The 20218-nt window shown below is 32.8% G+C and overlaps 1 protein-coding gene across 5 annotated transcripts in view; it reads right to left on the bottom strand.

Annotated features, from left to right (window-relative positions):
• LOC131948614 (lysophospholipid acyltransferase 2) overlaps positions 1-20218 on the bottom strand; it is a 40467-nt gene that overhangs the window by 10904 nt on the left and 9345 nt on the right. For 2 of the 5 annotated variants that reach the window (XM_059310216.1, XM_059310217.1), the window contains exons 2-8: positions 19880-20028; positions 16056-16138; positions 9920-10065; positions 6251-6421; positions 5737-5847; positions 3521-3656; positions 1206-1244 (exon numbers count right to left, since the gene is read on the bottom strand). In XM_059310216.1, coding sequence (XP_059166199.1) covers positions 1206-1244; positions 3521-3656; positions 5737-5847; positions 6251-6421; positions 9920-10065; positions 16056-16136 — 684 coding nt within the window. In that variant the 5' untranslated portion in view covers positions 16137-16138; positions 19880-20028. The remainder of the gene's footprint in view (positions 1-1205; positions 1245-3520; positions 3657-5736; positions 5848-6250; positions 6422-9919; positions 10066-16055; positions 16139-19879; positions 20029-20218) is intronic. The other 3 variants (XM_059310219.1, XM_059310218.1, XM_059310220.1) reach the window with 3 other exon arrangements.

Below are 20218 nucleotides of genomic sequence, written 5' to 3'. Positions count from 1 at the left end.
TTCCTACAGCAGTTATAGGACCGGGGTAATGTAGGGGTAAAGTAAGTAAAGTACTCTTTTCAATCTTATTGTCCATGTGGCAGGTCAAGTACAGTTCACCTGTTTCAGTGAGCTCAGCATATAAAGAGATTGTGTGGTCAGCATTATGCTCAGTTACCATGAGAGCTGGGTGGATCCAAGTTGTCCAACAGACTCAAGCCTGTGATCCAAACTAGAGACTTTTGGGTTAGCAATCAAACGCTCTATCATTTGACCACAAAATATTATAATTAAGGCCTACACTTAAACTAAAATTAACCTTAGGTTTGTGCAATGCTTTTCTAAAAGTTGTCTTGATTATTTATAACATCAGATATATGCTGATATTTTCTAAGAATAAATCATATAACAACTGATACATCACTAATCACTATGAAGAAATAATTCACAAGTACAAATCAATAAAAAAATGTTAAACCACATCTGTAACTGACATATACTCACATCTATGCAAAAATGTACTAATGTTGCCTTGTGTCAATTTATTTTAAGAATAGATTGTGAGTTGTGTGTTTAGAAGTGTGTGATTTTGGTTAGTTACACCTTTGGTTAGTACACATGTGTGATAGTGATTTGTATTGAGTATGCCATTGTGTTGTGAATTGTTTCCCCAAGGTCAAATATAAAAGACATGTTAATGAGAGTTAGTAGAGACATGATCTTCTGTTGGAGGCAGGATGTAAGCACATTGGAGCTTCAGCCAAATGTCACTGTACTTGTCAGCTAGATGTCACTGTACCAAAAGGCCAAATGTCACTGTACTAATAGGCCAAATGCCACTACTTGTCAGCTAGATGTAACTGTACCTATTGGCCAAATGTCTCTGTACCTGTCCGCTAGATGTCACTGCACTGTTGTATTACCATTTGAACTGAGGTCTTATAGTGTGACGAACTGAGCTGATACCCCGCCTGTTGCTGTATATCTGACTGAACTGTTTGTGAGTAGTGCGAATGTATAAAAGGATGACTAAAAATGTCTTTATGTTACTTATATTGTAAATGTAGGGTAAATTTATGTATTGACCTGTGTTAACTAGTTTTATTTTTAGTTTAGTTCTAGTATTGTTAATGTGTGTAATTGTTTTGTTCACATTTGGTAAACCTCCTTGTCCCAAAAAGGATGCTAAAATGTGAGGACAAAAAAACAACAACAACCCCACTTACATTCAAATCTGTTGCTGGATGTTTCAAAGTGCCACATTCCTATAGATAAAAAATGTAAGTAAATATAAAAAAAGGCACATAATATAATATTACAATAAACTTTTTAATTGCCTCACTAAGAAAAAAAGACTTTTTGGAACAAGTGAAAGATAAGTTTCAAAACAATTAGATTAAGACCCTGATAAGTAGGATGGCATACATCATTTTATTTCAAAACCTAGCATAAATATAGTGATTTTTAAAAATCAAAATAACATTGAAATAGATATCTTTTACAGCTCTTGCAGAAATTAAACTTAAATGAGTTTTGTGTTATGAAGATACATGTAGCTAAAAGTGTCCTTAAAGCTTGAGTAAACATAATTGATGGTGAAAAAAGTGCATGCCTTGCACATTTCTGATTCATACATAAAATAGTCCTTTAAATTTATTTCTCTTTTTCAACTTTCTCGTATATACGAAGTATAGGGAAAGTCTTGTAATCGTGCAAAAAAAAAATTCGAGATTATCTTGTCCGTATGTCTGTGTGTATGTTTGTGTGTGTGTCTGTAAACACGATAACTTGAGTACCGTTACAGCTAGGTTGATGAAATTTCATATATAAGTATTTTATCAAAATCGTAGATCCGTATCAACTTTTGAGCGATTTCCGATAACCGGAAGTGGTACTTTTTCTACTTTGAATTTTTTAAAAGCCTATAACTTGAGTACTATTTCAGATGGATACATGAAATTTCACACGTAAGTAAAAGATCTAGTTCTCTACCTTCTATCAAATTTTGAGTAATTTCCGTTGACCGGAAGTAGTAATTTACGCTATTTCCGATTTCTCAAAAACATGTAAAGTACTAATAATAGTCCCCAACTATTATGCATATTTTGTTTTGGTGTTCGCTTGGTGCGCAATTCTTTTTTCTACGAGATTCTATTCTCTTTTTAAAAATTTTAAGTAATTAAAAATCATGTCTATATTCCGAGTTGCCATCCCACGTAGTGTTATATAAGAATATTCGAGAAAGTTTAGGGGAGATCAGTCCCGGTTTATTTTCCCTGTCAATACAAAACATAAAGAAAAAATAGATTGGTGTAAAATAAATCGCTTTAAAAAAACTACAATCAGCATAAAATTATCAATTTTTTTGTGCCTGCCAATTTTCTAAAAAATGGAAACAAAAGAGGAATAGTTACATTTCTGCTAGAGATAAACCTACGAAGAGCTACACTAGTATAGATATTTTTATTCCACAACCTAGGAGTCAGGTTAATTCAGCTAATTTTACGCTCAACAGATATTGTCATTTACAGCCACACAACAAATGACATCCAAAAGTTCAGTACCCACTCCCTAACAAAAAATTTTTTATGATTGTCTGCAACTTCTGACAACCTCTATCACTTGATAAAAAATAATTAATAGAATTGTGTGACAATGTCTATGCACCATAACTCTTTCAATAAATAAGTTTTAAATATAGTCATAGAACATCCATGCTGTTGCAATAAGTTTAAGTGCCATAGACTATTAATAATAAAACAGATAGTGTTAGTTAACTCACAAGTTAAAGACAGTTACAAATACTATGGACGTTTCGACCCAAGGTCTTTGTTAGCACACAACAGTGGGGTTACAGATTAGACAGAAAAAGACAAACAGTAACACAATTTTTGACTTAGCTCGACAGTGAAAACACGTCTTGTCTACAAGTCACAATATCCAAAAGAAAAGACGGGTGAAAAGGACACTTGGACACCGTATAGGGGTGGGGGCGTGGTGTATGGGAGAGGAGGGGGGGGGGGGTGGTTAGGTGAAAGATACCTGTTCATTCAAACCAAATTTAAGTATTAGTCATGTTTCAGTGTTTAGGCGGTTTTTAAAATTGTGGCAAAACCGAAGGGCGGTTACACAAAAGTCCTTTTTTATGTCATGTCCACTCTTGTTAAAGTGTTTGGCCACAGGAAGACTGTCTTCATTATTTATTGAACACAGGTGTTGGCTAACCCTGTCAGACGATTGTTTCCCCGTTTGTCCAATTTCTTTTATATTTTATACCATTTGTATTTATCTTAGTGCCATAGACTAACAATTCCCACTTCCCCTCCCTCAGATAAAGTAGTAACTGTGTGAACAGGATTCTTTTCTATAGAAAAGATTTCCATTTTTTTTTTAAAGTCTGTCATTGGCAAAAATATAGTAATTTTTGTTCTCAAAGGAAAATTTTCATCAAATGGAAAAAGTGGATTTCTGAAAAATAGTGGAAAGTTCATGCAAATGGCTAATTCTGTTTATAATTTAATTAACTAAAAGAATTACTTACATTACTGTTAACAGGTTTAGAAAAACTTGAGCCATCAATGAATGCTAAGTAGTCATTATAAAATGTCAATGGCCCAACCATAATGCCATGAAAATAAAACATGTAGCTAAGAAACTGGAGGAGATTTGGCAGTTTTCTGTTAAAAAAAAATGTATGTAATTGTTGCAGTTACAAAATTTTAATGTGATAACAGCTGCTAGAGGTTACAAGAAACAAAACAAATGAAAATTCAAAATTTAACATATTTAAAATTAAAGAAACTTTAGTAAGTTAAGTAAGCAAGGATGGTAGAGCAGATGGTGACATCAAAAGCTGCATCTGTAAGGCCAGATACACATTCACTACTCTCTGCAGAATCTGGATGTCAAGAGCATTTCTATGCATTCCAAGAAACAATTATTTAACAATGAGAAATTTGTTCTTTTCTAAGGTTCTGAGACAAGTAAAGTAATACAAACTAATACTAACAAACTTCATACATGTGTAAACATGTATCGTATATTGCACATTGGGTAGACTGAAATAATTAACAACATAAAAAAATGAGGGAAAACATTATTGACAAAGCAATACCAAGGTGAAATGGGGATCGACTGGACACACTGTGAAATTTAAAAAAAAAAAAATCACCAAACAGGCAATATATTTGAATCCACAAGGAAAGAGAAACGTGCGTATGCTAAAAACAAACTTGGAAAAGATTAGTGGTCTGTGAAATACAAGCAGCCACAATATCATGGACTGAATTTTGAGAAATCACCCCAAAAAGGAGTACGATGTGGTTGCATCCCTACGCTCAATGAAGGGTTCACAAGAACAATGATAACAACATTTTCATTTGGCATAAGATTAACAGCGTTACACCCTTTTTGCTTGCATTGTTTCAATGATATCAACAGAGTCATCATCAAGAAAGGTTACAAAAGTTAGTTGGAAAATCTGGTTTTGATGCAGAGAACATAATTGGTTCTGAAACTTTACCATGGTTTAGTATAGCTTTTGAAGTTATTGTTAGCTCCTTTTTTTTACTTTCTCGTATACAAAGTATTAGGGGAGGTGTTGTAATCCTGAGTAGGAAAAACATAGTTTTGCAATTTTGTCCGTATGTTTGTGTGTGTGTGTGTGTATGAACACAATAACTTGAATACTGTTACAGTTAGGTTGCTGAAATTTTGTATATAAGTATTATATCAAATTTGTAGTTCTGTATCAGCTTTTCAGCAATTTCTGATGAGGGAAAAAGTGGAACTTATTCTACTTTTGGGTTTTCAATAGCCTATAACTTGAGTAATATTTCAGATAGATGAAATATAACGCATAAGTAAAAGATCTAATTCTCTGCCTTCTGTCGAATTTTGAGTAATTTCCGTTGACCAAAAGTAGTAATTTCAATGTTTCCGATTTCTCAAAAAAAAAAAAAAAAAACCCCAACGAATATGAATTTATTCCGCACTATTATACACATATTGTTTGCAGTTCACTAGGTGCACAATTATTTTTTCTATGAGATTCTATTCTATTTTTAAAAGTTTAAGTAATTAAAAATGGATTCAAAATCATGTCTATATCCAGAGTTGCCATCCCCGTAGTGTTATATAAGAATATTAAGAGAAAGTTTAGGGTAGATCACTTTTGCTTTATTATCAAAAATATTCAGGCTCACCATCAGGAAAGTATTCTCCCTTTTTCTATTTTGAACACGATAAAAGTAAATAAACTTGAAAGATTCTATTTTTCCACCTTTTTTTTAAAAATTCCTAGGTCCAGATCACAAACAGGTAATTAGCATTTTTTGTAGATGTTACTATAGGTTAGTCATTTAATAAAAGATATAGAACTTATATTTTCAGAGAAATTTTAAAATAAAATTATATATTATGTGTAGTGGATGTTTCAAAATGTCTGGTAAGTTATTTCCACAGTAGTTAGCATAACCCATGGAGAAGTAATTTTTAAAACATTTCCAGTAGATGGAGGAAAAGTTAAATTAATTTGTCATTGAAAAATCCTTTAAAAAAGTGTAAGAATTTTAAATCACTTCCTTAATCACACCAGTAACTAGGAAAGTGTCAGGCTCTTGCATTGACCTTGAAGTGTAGGATGTACATAACTCCAATGTTGTAATTGAACTGTTTCAATAACAGAACACTGCATGACAAGTTTAAATATAAATATATCATGTTAGATAGATGAAGTTTTACACAAAAAGTACACACTTTACAGCTTGTTCCTTCTGATCATTGGAAAGAACAGCTTGATCCTTAAACCTTCCATCATGCAAAGCAAAAGCCAAACTAGTAAGTTTCTGGGTCTGAATCATAAGTGGGCTGCAAAAAAAAAAGAAAAAAAGTTAGCTAAAATAATGGCTAAATATATGTCTACATTTACACCAAGTAAACATGGCTTAGTTACTGTAAATTCATAATTATTAGCTTTACATTCAATAAAAAGTATATAAGTAATTCAACACTTTTAAAAAATAAAAAAAAAACTCCATGTTTTTGGAGAGCTATTATTCATGGGCAGTTAGGTCTGTTGTCTGATTTCAAAATTTGGTTTAAATTGATAACCTTACACTGTTCTAAATAAAAATATTTATACATGCAATAGTTGGCAGTTTATCAAAAAAATTCAGTAATTTAGTATTCTTTTTAACTTTCTACTGTAAACCAAAATGTTATTCATATCATGTCTTTACAAAGTTTATTATGTATCATATTAAAATATTACCCTGTTATATCCAAAGTGTAGCCTCCATAGTCATACACTTGTCTATAAATGTGACAGATTGATAGGTAAAGCATTGAGAACAAAAACACGAAAGTGTGACTGTGTTTTTTACCACCATAGGCTAGAAAAACATAGCTCACCAATGACTGAGCCATAAGATGCCAAATTTGCCTATAGATAAAATAAATATTATTATTAAATGAATTTTTTCTATACAAAATATTTTCAACAAAATAAATGGACATTATAGTTGGAGAAACTAGCCCAGGATTGAGATGCCTGGAAGTTTCTTGGTGTCATATGTCCTTATGGACAGCAGGCTACTACTACCTTCCAAGGTTTGCCAATGATAAATATGTCTCATCAGAGCTACAGCAACATATTAAATATTACAATGGATTGTAATGTTTTCTACAGAACAAGAAAATGTAGCATATACTATAGATATTTCTATTTTTTAAAAATGTGTTGTTGCAATCATAAAACTTTTAAAATTAAATTTTTACTATACAGTAAGTATGTTGGCAATGAAAATGTTTTATATATATACATACAACCAACAACTACTGCACCATGAGTCTTAGAAGACATCCAAGCAAAATCATAATACTAAACAGACTAAAGCCACAATCTGAAAATATAGCTGATGAACAGGCTGACTTTAGACAGGAAGGCAGCACAACTAATCAAATCTTTAATCCTAGGTTACTTAGTGAAAAATACCATGTCTTTATAGATAAGAGAACAAAGCATGAGGCACTTGCAAGAATTGCCCAAACCACCATGGCACTCAGCAAATTAAGAAGCAATTAGTGTGACAATAGAACTCTTGACACCAAAATTAAACCCATGCAATCACTCGTCACGTCCTCTGTGCATACCTCCAAGTCGATCCAGGTCCTTGAAAAGAGATGCTTATGCAGACTCCAGTAAAAGCAAAGAAAATCAGATGGTATTGGCTTGTGACACGAGCCAACTGCCTATTGAAAATAAATGTGCGAGGCACATTTGACAGGAGGGAGAGGAAGACAAAGACGACATTGGATGGAGGACATCAAGGAATTACATAAAGTAATAGAAGACGAAGACAGATGGTAAAAAAAAAACCATCAATTGTGGTTGCTCAAGGACCTCCGAGATATCTATATCAAAATATATCTACATATCTATATCTTAATGCAGATAAAACTTTAGCAACATAAAACAATGTAGAATTTGAAATAAGATAAGAACGTGGTAGATCATGTATCCAAATCATAGTAGGACTGCATCATCATTTTGTGTTAAAACTTAAAACAATGTAGATCGGGTGTTTTTTTTATCCAAATCTAGTAATAAACTCAAAATAACCGCTTAAGATACTTAATAAACGTAAAAATAGCTTGTGCTCAAAATAAAATATTATTTTTACAGAAACCTTCCCAGGAGTATTCTCAACGATTTCTCAAGTTTCATGTTTATGGGATGAAAGGTTTTCATGTTAATTGGATGAAAGGTATAGTACTGCACAAACGACAGACAAACAAACAAATCCACACTTTCATAATTTCCTATAATAATAGTTATGCTGTCTGTCACTCTGTTGGGAACGTTTTAAATATAGAGAAAACACAAGCATAGTAAAAACATTCTTAGTTATACAAAAAACGAAATGTGAAGTCACATGGAACATTTAGTAGGAAATAAAAATATTCTAAAGCCAGGAAAGTACACAAAATAATTTGGCATCATTGATTCTTGAGTAAATAAGAAAAATAAAAAGCCAATTTTGTCTAATCTTAAAAGTGGTTTGTGTGTGCATGTTGTTTCTTTCATGCATCTCCCCCCCCCCCCCCCCCCCCCAAAGAAATAGAATTTAAATAAAAAAATCTATACTTTTACCAGTGTTAGCCCCCCCCCCCCCCCCCCCCAATGTATACTGGAGAAAAAAAGTCTGAAAGAACCATATCTCCATGATTGAGGTTAAGTCTTTTCGAAGTCGACAAAAGTCATGTATAGGGGATTGCCACTTGAGGGACTGTTCAATAATTATGCGCAGCGTGGCAATGTGGTCTTGTTCTTGTCTCAGCTTTTAGTCCAATGCATCTCTAAGTCTCTCTAGGATGATTATTGTCATCACCTTACTTGGGACTGAAAGAAGCATTATCCCTCTCCAGTTGTTGCATTGTGTCAGGTCTCCCTTCTTTGGCAGTTTTATCAAGTAGCCCAGTTTCCAGTCATATGGGATTATCTCTTCTTCCTAAATCTGCTTAAGTAGAGGATGTCGTATGTCTGCTGTTATGGTGGGTATGATTTGAGTGCCCCTGGTGAGATGCCGTCCGGGCCAGCTGCTTTGCCATTTTTCATGTTCTTTATTGCTCTTATTGTTTCTAACTTTGTGGGTGGATCTGTACACACATTTAGTGGGTGATTTACAGGTGGTATATCAGGGATGTTTGATGAGAGAGGATGGTTTAAAATCTCCTCAAAGTGCTGTACCCATCTGTCTCTCTGTTCTGTGTCACTTGTTAAGATATTTCCTACTTTATCCTTCACTGGTTTATTGGGATTAATACTCTTGCCTGATAGGGTCTTGGTTACTTCATAGAGCCTCTTCATTTTTCTTGGCCCATGTCTCTGTTGTGATCCATTCTTTTTGTTCATTTTTTCTTCTTCCCAATATGTCAGAGTATGTTGACTCTCTGTAATAGTGAGGTAAAACACACTTCGACGACAGCCCGGGTGTCAGGGAAGTAGCGGGGCGCTCTTGGAAGTCCCTGTTACACTACACTGCTGCGTATGGCCCCTGACTTGGATTAATCAACATATGTTGTGTATCACCAAGTCAATGTTGTAGGATGCTCTTTAAAACTAACGTTGATGCCATAGTAAAAATCGACAATAGTTAGCACAAATAAAAATTTAGAGGACAATTTAGGAGAAAATGAAATTTGTGGAGGAATATTGCAGCTGAGACGGAAAAATCTGATTTCCGCTAAAAATAGGGAAAGTCACATCCCTGGTAAATACACAACTTTATTCCATCACATTCCATTTCTGGTAAATAACTTCATTCCATCACAGCAGCCTGCAAGCTCAAAACAATAAGTGTCAGACTTCTTCATAGTAAGGTGTGTATACTGCACAAAGAGAAACTGAACCTAAACAATAGATGAGCCTGTACAGTGTAGACGCGCACAATCATTCTTGAAATAAGTTTTGAAGAAAAAACACTAAAAATTTTATTTTATTTAGTCCAAAAATACAGACATATTGGAAAAGTTTTACTTGCAAAATTAAATTCCAGATTTTTTTTTTAAATACCCCAAAAACAAATATTATTTTCTAGACTTTTTAAATCTAAATTCAATTTTCTAAATTTCATATTTTTTGTAGACTGCGTACAAATCTTGATACAAATATACGTACATAACACATAAATTAACAGTATCACAAAAATAAATTCAAAATAATTAATTAATTAATATCTAAATTCACATAATTAAACATTTATTTACTTATTTCTTATTTGCCATGTAACCTGATGGATTTTAGGATGCTAAGTGAGTCGAAACCTTCAAATTTCAGCTGCCTGCCAAACAGGACAGTATTTACAATAATATTGTTATTATTGCACCATTAGTATATGACCCGAAAATACAGTTTATGAATTTTAAAAAATTAACTTACATTCCAAAGCAAAATACTGTAAGAATAACACCAACAAGAGTCTCAACAACATGTCTGGTATTAGCTCCAACTTTCTCTGGTGAAAACAGACTTCGGAAAGGAAAGGCCAAAATTAAAGCCAAAAGTTGACAAACTAGAAAGTTAATCTAAAATGAAAAAGAAAATTTTAAAAAATATATAACTTTAAATTAAATAAGTCAATTCCACATAACATAATTACTTTTTTTTAAAATATATTTTATAATGTAGAGGAAATATGCAAGCGCTTATATCCTCTCACATCCTGTAAAGGAAATAAACAGTGTTTATTTCCTTTCAACAGGAAGAGGATCAATACCCGATATGAGAGGATCTTAGTACATTACATATTTCCTTCATTGTTCACAGAAATAAATACTACCGAACATAAGAGTAAAATTTACAAGAAATTGCTCAGGTAGTTTTCAAGATTTAGTGTTTAATCTAGTACTATTATGTGAAAACATAACATTTTGAGAATGTTGGGAAAAATCAAACAAACAACATCATTTTTAAAACCTCTAATTAAATGTTTCATATGTAACCTCTTACTTTGCAGGTATAACAGTTTTATGAGCTCTTTTTAATTTTGTGTGTGCTAAATTTGGCTAAATATTGGCACTGATGTAGCACTTTATCATTTAAATCTAAATAATCGATACTTTTCAAAAATGTATAAATCCTGATTATACATTGCAGACTTATAGGGATTTCTTACATGGATCATATAATAAAATAAGAAGGGCCACATAAGAATTATCATTTATCATTCTCATGGACACACTGTGGAGCACTGGGAAGCAACCAGACCTCTCTATCATTTATATAGGTTGTGTCTATTACATTCTAACTGTTTTTACTTCGCTTACAACTTATCTTATTAAAGTTTGTTCTGGCCTACCCACTTTACTCTTTTTTTTGGAATTTTCCAAATTTAAATCCCATTCTGATGATGTTTTTGGTTGCACAAGGTGTGTCCAATCCATCCACATTTACACTTTGTTTTTTTTTCCCAATAGTGATTTGCCCTGTTTTTTGTCCCAAAGGTTGGTGTGGACACAATTCTTAGGCTACTTGACGTTTCATATACCTTGTTGGTATCCATTTAGAAAAGCATGAAGATTGTTGTTTTAAATTTGTTTACTGTAGTCTCTGAATCATAGAAGAGAACAGATTTCAAACTGTTGTTTAATAGTAATATATTGGAAAGTACTCTTTACATCCAGATTGTTCTGATGCTGCTTTTGATGTCCTCATCTGTAAAAACCAACCTTACTACACTTCCTAGATATGTGAAGCAACACACTTCCAAAATAGTCATTTCTTCTATCTTAAGTGGGAGCTCCTAATTGTTGTTAACTCTTCATCATCTTTTTTTTCCTTCCATCCGGTTATCTTTTAACCTGTCTTTAATGCTTCTTCAAAACATTTGCTTAGTTTAAACTCAACTGGGCGTGCAGCTGTCCATGTGAGAGGAGGCTAATGTCATTTGCTAAATCGTCTTCAAGCTCCTTGGTAAAAAAAATTGATTTCAGATTTTTGGCCTGAGGTTTTCCTATTTATGATTCAATTGATGGCTATGAAAATAATCACTGGGGAAAGCATACAGCCTTGCCACACTCTAGTTTTCTCTATAAAAGGACTGGTTAACCTGCTGTTGTGTATAATCTGGCAGTTAGAGCTGAACATAAAGGTTCATCAATTTCCAAATGTCTAAACTATAAAAAACCATCAATAATTATGCTCAAGGCCTCTTAGGAATAATTCTTGTAAGAAGCTTGCATTGAGAAATAACCCCTTTTTAGTAGCTTTGTTTTCTCAGCTTGAGCTTTTGCTATTTTAGGAAATGAGAGTTTCTTGTCACCTCTTGCACTTTTCTTTACATTATGCTTGGCTGGCCTCCCAATACTAAGTTATGAAGACATAGTTTTCCTTTTGGTTATGACATTGGTTAATTGATAAGTTAAAATGATCTTCTTGCTTCTATTTTAGTGCATTTTGTTGGTGTTGAATTATATTATTTTACTTATTATTACTTGCACACACTGTTCTACTTAAATACTCTTATAAATTATTGTTGAATTATATGGTCTAGACCTGGGGTCAGCAACCTTTTGAGACGGAAGAGCCAAAAGTTACAATTTACAAAATTGTCCAGTTTTTAAAGAGCCATTATCATTTATATTTCAATATTATGATATTTAATTAACATTATATATATATATAATTTAAAATAAATAGTTTTCAATATGTAATAATATGTATTCATATAAAAACATACACAAAAATATTTTAGCTAGCTCTGCAAGAATGATAAAATCAGTTATCAAATTAACTATAATTATTGAATAATATTTATAATAGTTTGACTTTGCATGCCTTTTGAAAGTTTGTTAAAACCTGTTCATAACTTGTTTTCAGTTTTAAGCACGCCTCTAGATTTTTATTTGTTAGTTGGCTTCTTTGCTTTTTATTATATTCATGCAAGTGAACGCTCGCACAAATATGTTGAACGAAGATCGTCAGCACTCCAAATGACAACTTTTTCACCTAACTGTAGCATCCTGGAATACTATAATAGTGCTCCAACTCGCGGCATTTCTTTTAGAGCTGTCCAGTTTTGTAGCGAAACATGCATGTTTTACTGGACCTCCACATCTCATAATTTGCTCTTGAGATCTGTGAATTTACCACTCCACAAATGTTTTATTTTCAAATCCAGCAATAGCATTTGAAGCAAACTAGTATCAATCCCAAATAGCTCAAAGTTAATCTCATTTGTTTTTGTGTTGAGAGGATCCACTATCAACGTGAAAGTACTTTCATTTGTTTTGAATAGCTCAAATCTCTCAGTGATTCATTTTGTTTATTGTAATACTGAAGAAATTCATGTTAATATTTGCATTGGTTTCATCACTATCTTTTTTTTTCAGACTTTTTTAAATTAAAATAATTTTCTGCTCTCTGTGTCTTCATAAAAAAAAGTAGGGTTTTTTAATTCCAAATAATCCACTTCTTCAAGCAATGCATAGGCTGATTTTTTCTTTCCTTGCAGTTTTACATTTAGCTTCTTTCATTTCTTTCTGATATCTACCATGAAGTTGAATGTTTCAATTCGGGATGGATAATTATATAGGAAGTACATTAAAATAGGGAGTAACTAAAAATTCGAATAGAATAGCGAGTGTTTTTTGTTTATTATTATATCGTTCATTATCAAGTGTTGCAGAAAAATATTTTTATGAGTTTTAAAAATAAAATAAAATAATTATTATATGTGTGCATGGAGCATCTTGACATAAAAAATGATACTGCTCGCGGGCCGCAGGTTGCCGACCCCTGGTCTAGACACATTATTGTCCATTTACTATTCTGTAAATGTATATACACATAATATCTTTAAATGGACGCGAGCGAGTTGACGAGAATCCTTCCATTATGTTGTTGACATGGAATAAAAACATGTTTTTTTAGATTTAGTAAAAAAAAGCGACCGTAAAAAACATAAAAAATAATAAACTTAAGCCTAAAATTAATTCAGAAATTTTATATCTTTAGAATCAATGCTATAAAAGTTGCAAATCCAGAGAACTTGAAAATAATTTTTTTTAGTTTAAAGCTACATTTCTATTTATTTTCATCAAGCCTAAGTTATAACCGGATGTTTCACTTTCGTAAGACAAATATTGATTGGCTGTACGGGAACTCCGAGATCAATAACTATTTGTTTTTAAAACTTTGCAGATTAAGTTTTTAAATAACAATTCAAATTTAAACCCCATGACCGTTTTCCTTTTTTTTTCGCTTACAATAAAATTTATGGCAGCCTATAGAATATCAGGATACCATTGTTTATGTCACCATTACACGTGTAACCCAAATTGTTTTGCTTTTTTATTTTTTTTTTATTTAGTTACCAAAAATATTAAAAACATCAAACCCATCCAATCTTTAGTAAAGTCTGAAAAAAAACAAGACAGACAGGATTTTATAACCATATCAATTGTAACTACGCCGTGCATGATTTTTAAAATAATTAATGGGCCTCTCGAATACCTTCTCGCTCGCGTCCATTGGGTGTTAACTCTTGCTCTTGTTTTTTTTTTACCTGATTTTCTCCCAATAGACCCCTTGCAAACATGTGACCTAAATCACGTGATACATGCAACACCACAATGGTGGTGAACACTGCCAATAAACAATCAGCTGTTGCACAGCACTAGACATCTCAAAATGTGATTCATTATATGTTAAGAGCCTCGCACCCACAGAGCAGGTACAATACTTAAATAACTTTTAGGAATTGAAGATCCTTATATTCATGTTGACATAAAATGCAGCAATATATACTATAGATTATTTATTTAAATTTAGTTAGTATAGATTCTAGATTCTCTAGTAAAGTACAAGATTAAGTTGCAATAAATCTAGTGGATCTACACGACAGTAATAACTGTGAGACCACTTAACCCCTACAAAAAAAAACCCAATAAAACTGCTTATCTACTTTTGAGGTAACAACCACTGCTGTTCTTATATCTCAGACAATCTGGGTAGCATGTTATGTAATTTATGATCCTCATGGTCCAGCAGGGAAGTGATCAGACACATACAGATGCTTCCAACCTCAAAATTTCTTACCTACATGATACCCTGCCCGCCCACCTTTTTCTAGCCTACCTTAAAACTTCATCTCTTTATTGGTAACATGGATTACTGTTCTTAGATCTCAGCCCAGCAGAGATTGTAAGTTTTGTAATATGTAATTTATGACCATCATGGCCCAGCAGGGTGGAGACCAAAGAGGAATCAGTACCACTGCTCTCCCCTCAAAAGTTCTTGCCTCCATGATACTTGATACCCAGCTCCCATTCCTTACTAACCCATCATAAAACTTCATCTCTTTGTAGGTTACATTACATGGATTGCTGCTATTAGATCTCAGCCAACCAGAGATAGGATCTCTTTTATAATTTATTACCCTAAGGGCCTAGCAGGGAGAACAAAGGGGAATTCAGTAACAGTACCACTGATCTAGTTCTAAATTTAATTAAACTCAGTCCAGTATCAGATACATATTATTTTATTACTGTAATTAGACACATAGGTAGGCCTTAGTTATTTATTAAAGCCTTCTACAAAAAAAAAACATATCTACTACTTGCTAGTATAAACTTTTAAAATTAAATAAGTCTGGCCATACAGTCTATTTCAATTTCAGATAATTTCATTTGCTAAATAAAATGATTAGAATCTAGAGCTAGATTTTAGATCTTAGACTACTTAGAGACAATTACATTTTTTTCATTATTAGGCCTATTTTTTAAATTTATTATTGGTGTATTTTGAATCAAATATAGATCTAAATTTTGTTATTAAATTTAATTAAATAAGTAGATTTTTGATTTTATGTCTACCTAGCGGAGCCAGTCACTCTAAATCTAGATCTAATTTAGTTTAGTTTACATGATTAGATTTAGAGCTAGATTCTAGCTCTAAATATTAAATAAACATTCCAATTAAATTGTACTATTACTTTTGACTTTGGTCTGTTGCTATTAGTACTTGTGAAGGCTGAGCATATTTTTTTAATTTACAGTTGTCTTTTGTTAATTAAAATGAAGTTTATTGTTTACTGTCCCTACCAAAAATAAAGTGTCAAGAATATATTTGCATTTATTAGCTATTGTTTCACTTAAACCACTTTGATAAATATTGACTAAATATTGATAGCGTCTACGTTCTGTTGACTGCCAATCTCTATCACCTTGGTTTAATATAACCCTAACCCTTGGCAGTCAAAATAAAGGAATTCCTTTAGGTTTGCCACTTCAAGTATCACAACCTTTCACAGCAGAAGTCGCCATTTTGTACACCACAATGGTGGATGTTTACATACTGAATGACCAGGGACATCATAAGCAAGTAGTAGGCCTACTCTATAACACTCACTAACTTTTACTTTAACAATGACAGTGTAATTGGATGCTTTCATAAAACATAGTGTTTGAGGGAATCAGAGAAATAAGCTTGTCTTTTAAACTCAGCCAAAACAGAAGTTTTATAGTCATATAAATTAATTTATTTTCTAAAAAACACTGAAAGAATATAATTTTACCTGGTCAATTGGTAATCCCGTAGCAGTTGCCAAAGGGGTGAGTAGTGTTGAACCACCATAAAATTCACTTTTGAAAGCCATTTCTTTTGTTAGGGAAGAAAATAAGGAATCTTTAAGTATAAAAAAACAACTCTGTCTTTGTGAATCTATGTATCTAATCGTATGTAATCCCTCTCTCTCTCTCTACATATATATTTATTATAATATACACACATATATATATAATGGACTCTATACCTCTGTATGTATGTAAAAAGTATGTTTGTGGAAGACTTGCAAATAGCAAATAAAGCAGAAGTGATCTCCCCTAAACTTTCCCGAATATTCTTTTATAACACTATGGAGGATCTCAACTCGGGATATAGACATGATTTTTTATCAATTTTTAAATACTTTATAATTCATATGCAAATAGTTTTTAAGAAATCAGAAATAGAGTAAAGTTCAGTAAAGTACTTTTTTCCTGTCATCGGAAATTACTCAAAATTTGAAAGAAAACGGGGAATTGGATCTTTTAATTATATGATAAATTTCATCTATCTATTACAAAAAGTAACCAAGTTATAGGCTTTGAAGAACTGAAAGTAGAATAAGTGCTGTTTGGTTCTTGTACACACAATTTTAATATTAGACAAATAAATCCAACAGTAATGTTTGTGTCCTTATTATACATTATCAATGACATCATCGTGTTTCCTTTTACTTTAGACTATTAATTCTATTTTCATCTACAACTAATCATGCCATGCTTTTTTGTGTACATTTTGTCAGTTTCAACTTCACTAGTTTCGTTTCTTCTCATTTGATACTATTATTTCTTCTTAGTTTCATGTGACATCATTCTGTTTGCCTGTAAAAGTTTTTATAAACTAAGTACAGAGGAAGTGTAACTGCAAAAATTCAAAATAGAAGATTTTTAAAAATCTTAACGTTTTACATCAATTTACTTTCTCGTATATACGTAGTATAGAGAAAGTATTGTAATCGTGCAAAAAAAAAATCGAGATTTTTACAAATCTCGACGTTTTACACCTCACTGATACGGAAAAACATAATTTTGCAATCTTGTCCATATGTCTGTGTGTCTGTCTATCTGTGTGTAAACACGATAACTTGAGTACCGTAACAGCTAGTTGATGAAATTTCATATATAAGTATTTTATCAAAATCGTAGATCCGTATCAACTTTTGAGCGATTTCCGATAACCGGAAGTGGTACTTTTTCTACTTTGAATTTTTCAAAAGCCTATAATTTGAGTACTATTTCAGATAGATAAATGAAATTTCACATGAAAGTAAAAGATCTAATTCTCTACCTTCTGTCAAATTTTGATTAATATCTGTTGACCGGAAGTACTATTTTACGCTATTTCCGATTTCTTAAAAAAGGCATGTAAATTTATGAAGTACTAATAATATTGCGCACTATTATGCACATTTTGTTTTGGCGTTCGCTTGGTGCGCAATTCTTTTTTCTATGAGATTCTATTCTATTTTTAAAAGTTTAAGTAATTAAAAATCATGTCTATATTCCAAGTTATATAAGAATATTCAAGAGAAAGTTTAGGGGAGAACGATCCAGGTTTAGTAACTTGACGGTTGTTATGTAAAAAGATTACTATAGCTGCGATTCGATTATCTTTATTCTATAGACACCACCCCACGCTCTTGTATTCTTTTTCCCTTTGTTTTTAAACCACTGTGAAAGCCGCGTCCTCTTTCTCCTACAATCAAACTTATCAAAGATAAGTAAACGTTGAAACCACTTCCATGACTTATTTCCCTTTTTTAAATAGTCAAATAGGGGTGCTCATAAGCTCCTTTAAATAGATTTGCGCTAAACAAATTAAAAAGTAATTTCTTCTCTTAATAATTATTTTTTAGTACTTACAAAAGAATGACATTGTACAAAAAGGAAATGTATTTAAAATTAATAATATAAATACAAAAAAACATAAAAATAAACATAAAATGAGGCACCTTAACTTGGGGGTCATCCATAAATGATGTCACACTCATAGGGAGGGGGGGGGGGGGGTCCGTAATTTTGTGACAATGTGTGATGAGGGGGAGGGGGGTTCAGATGTTGCGACGTCACACTTTTGCATTATAAAAAAGCAATGTTAGAAAATGAATTTTAGACATTTCGCGTTTTAGATAACTGTTTTAATAAATTGTAATAATTTAAACAAGATTTTAGAAAAATATCGATGTTTTAAAAAAATTCAACTGTAATTTTGAGAGGGGGGGGGGGGGGGGGGGGGGGGGGGGGGGGTTTGTAGGTTGAGGTGTGACGTGATTTTAGAGGGGGGGGGTCTGGCTTTTTGTGACGACGTGTGACGGAGGGGAGGGGGGAGGTAAAAATCATCAAAAAAGCGTGACGTCATTTATGGATGACCCCTTATACAAAGCTTTCATGTTTTATATACTTTTGACCGACTAGTGATTAAGAGATCTGATAGCAGAGATAAAATAAACTAGATATTTAAAACAGACTATTGCACTTACACACATGACATGTTGTAATTTGCTTAAATTGAAAAAAAAAATTATATTTTTCAAAACCCGAACAGGCCAGCAATGAGAATCCTATGTTCTTATTGTGTGTTTGTATATATATATATATATATATATATATATATATATATATATATATATATATATATATATATATATATATATAGATAGATAGATAGATAGATATGGGGGGGGGGGCTAAAAGTATTTTTGCGGGGTGGCCCATTTTTTCTAGTTCCACCACTGCATACAACGTATGCATCTCTTTTTCGGCAGGCCTTATTTTTATATTAGTTTATCTATTATAGAATATAGTATGTTTTAATTTAAGGGTCATCTATCTCTGACATCCATAAATGAGTCGGTTATAGGCTGTTCCAACTCAGTGTGTGGGGAGAAGGGTCCATGCTATACCTTCCTACCTGCAGTATGCTTGTAGGTTATCAAAACAAGATGCTGTTATCATGTAAACACATCATGTAAATCATACATTTACACTTCTGTGCTCACTTTTAAGCAACAGATCTTTTCTGTTGTAAATTAAACATTATCAAAACTTTAGAATAGGTGGTATTTAGCTGTTAAGGGCTCGATTTATTTGTGAATTTATGTTGGTTCATGAAAAACAATTTCATTCTGGCATTTAAAAGAATTTATAGTGGTATTGGAGGTAGGACAAAATGGTTACTTTTATGCCAATAGTGGTCATTCATCGGTCTGAAGCCAATATGCCGAGAGTCATTTTGTCAAAAGCCAATATGTTGTGAGCCCATTTGTCGGGAGCCCATTTGTCTTGAGCCCTTATGTCGGGAGCCAATATGTCGGGAGCCGCCTTGTCGGGAGCCAATATGTACTGAGCCTATTTGTCAGGGGTTAATATGTCGGGAGTCCATTTGTCGAGAGCCTAAATATCGGGAGCCCATTTGTCGGTAGCCTATATGTCGCAAGTCAATATGACGGGAGTCCATTTGACGGGAGCCAATAAGTCAGGGCTCTTTTGACGGGGCTATTTTGACTGGGTCGTTTTGGCGGGGGTCGATTTGACAGGGCACCATATATATATATATATATATATATATATATATATATTTAAATATACTTGAATCACATTCACAACGCCATAGTAAAATTACACATTGTAGACGTACTATTACCCATCCACAAATGACGTAGGCTAGTTACTGATCATGGATCCCATGTGCTAATATAACCGCCCCTCATGGAAAAATGCATTGCAGGAATCTCCCCAAATTCCCTCCGTCTTCATGGCAATTGTATGAAAGACAAACAGAAAGACACAGACATACCTTTGTTTTACAAGTTTTATTTACTTCACAACGTCTGTTTTTTGTGGGTTTGTGGCAAATCTTGTAACTCAATTTTGACCGAATTCTGATGCAGCAATTCTGTTCAAACTTTCCAGATACGTTTCACTTTGATGACAATACAAGTCTACCTATTTTTAAATTTATTAATCATTAAAAATTAATTAAACGGTTTCCAAATCGAGGGGGGGGGGGGGATAACAGATTTAAATCACTCGATAGATTACTATATATATACTATAGTATGGTGAGCTGTGGTTCACAAGATTGTTTACAATCGTAGAGCCGGTTGATCTAGTGAAGGCTATTAGTGGCAGATAA

This window comes from Physella acuta, unplaced genomic scaffold (assembly GCF_028476545.2).
Source record: "Physella acuta isolate Inbredline_101_S28 unplaced genomic scaffold, ASM2847654v3 ptg000652l, whole genome shotgun sequence".
Taxonomy (NCBI): domain Eukaryota; kingdom Metazoa; phylum Mollusca; class Gastropoda; family Physidae; genus Physella; species Physella acuta.
This window is presented reverse-complemented; position numbering and strand designations above follow the sequence as displayed.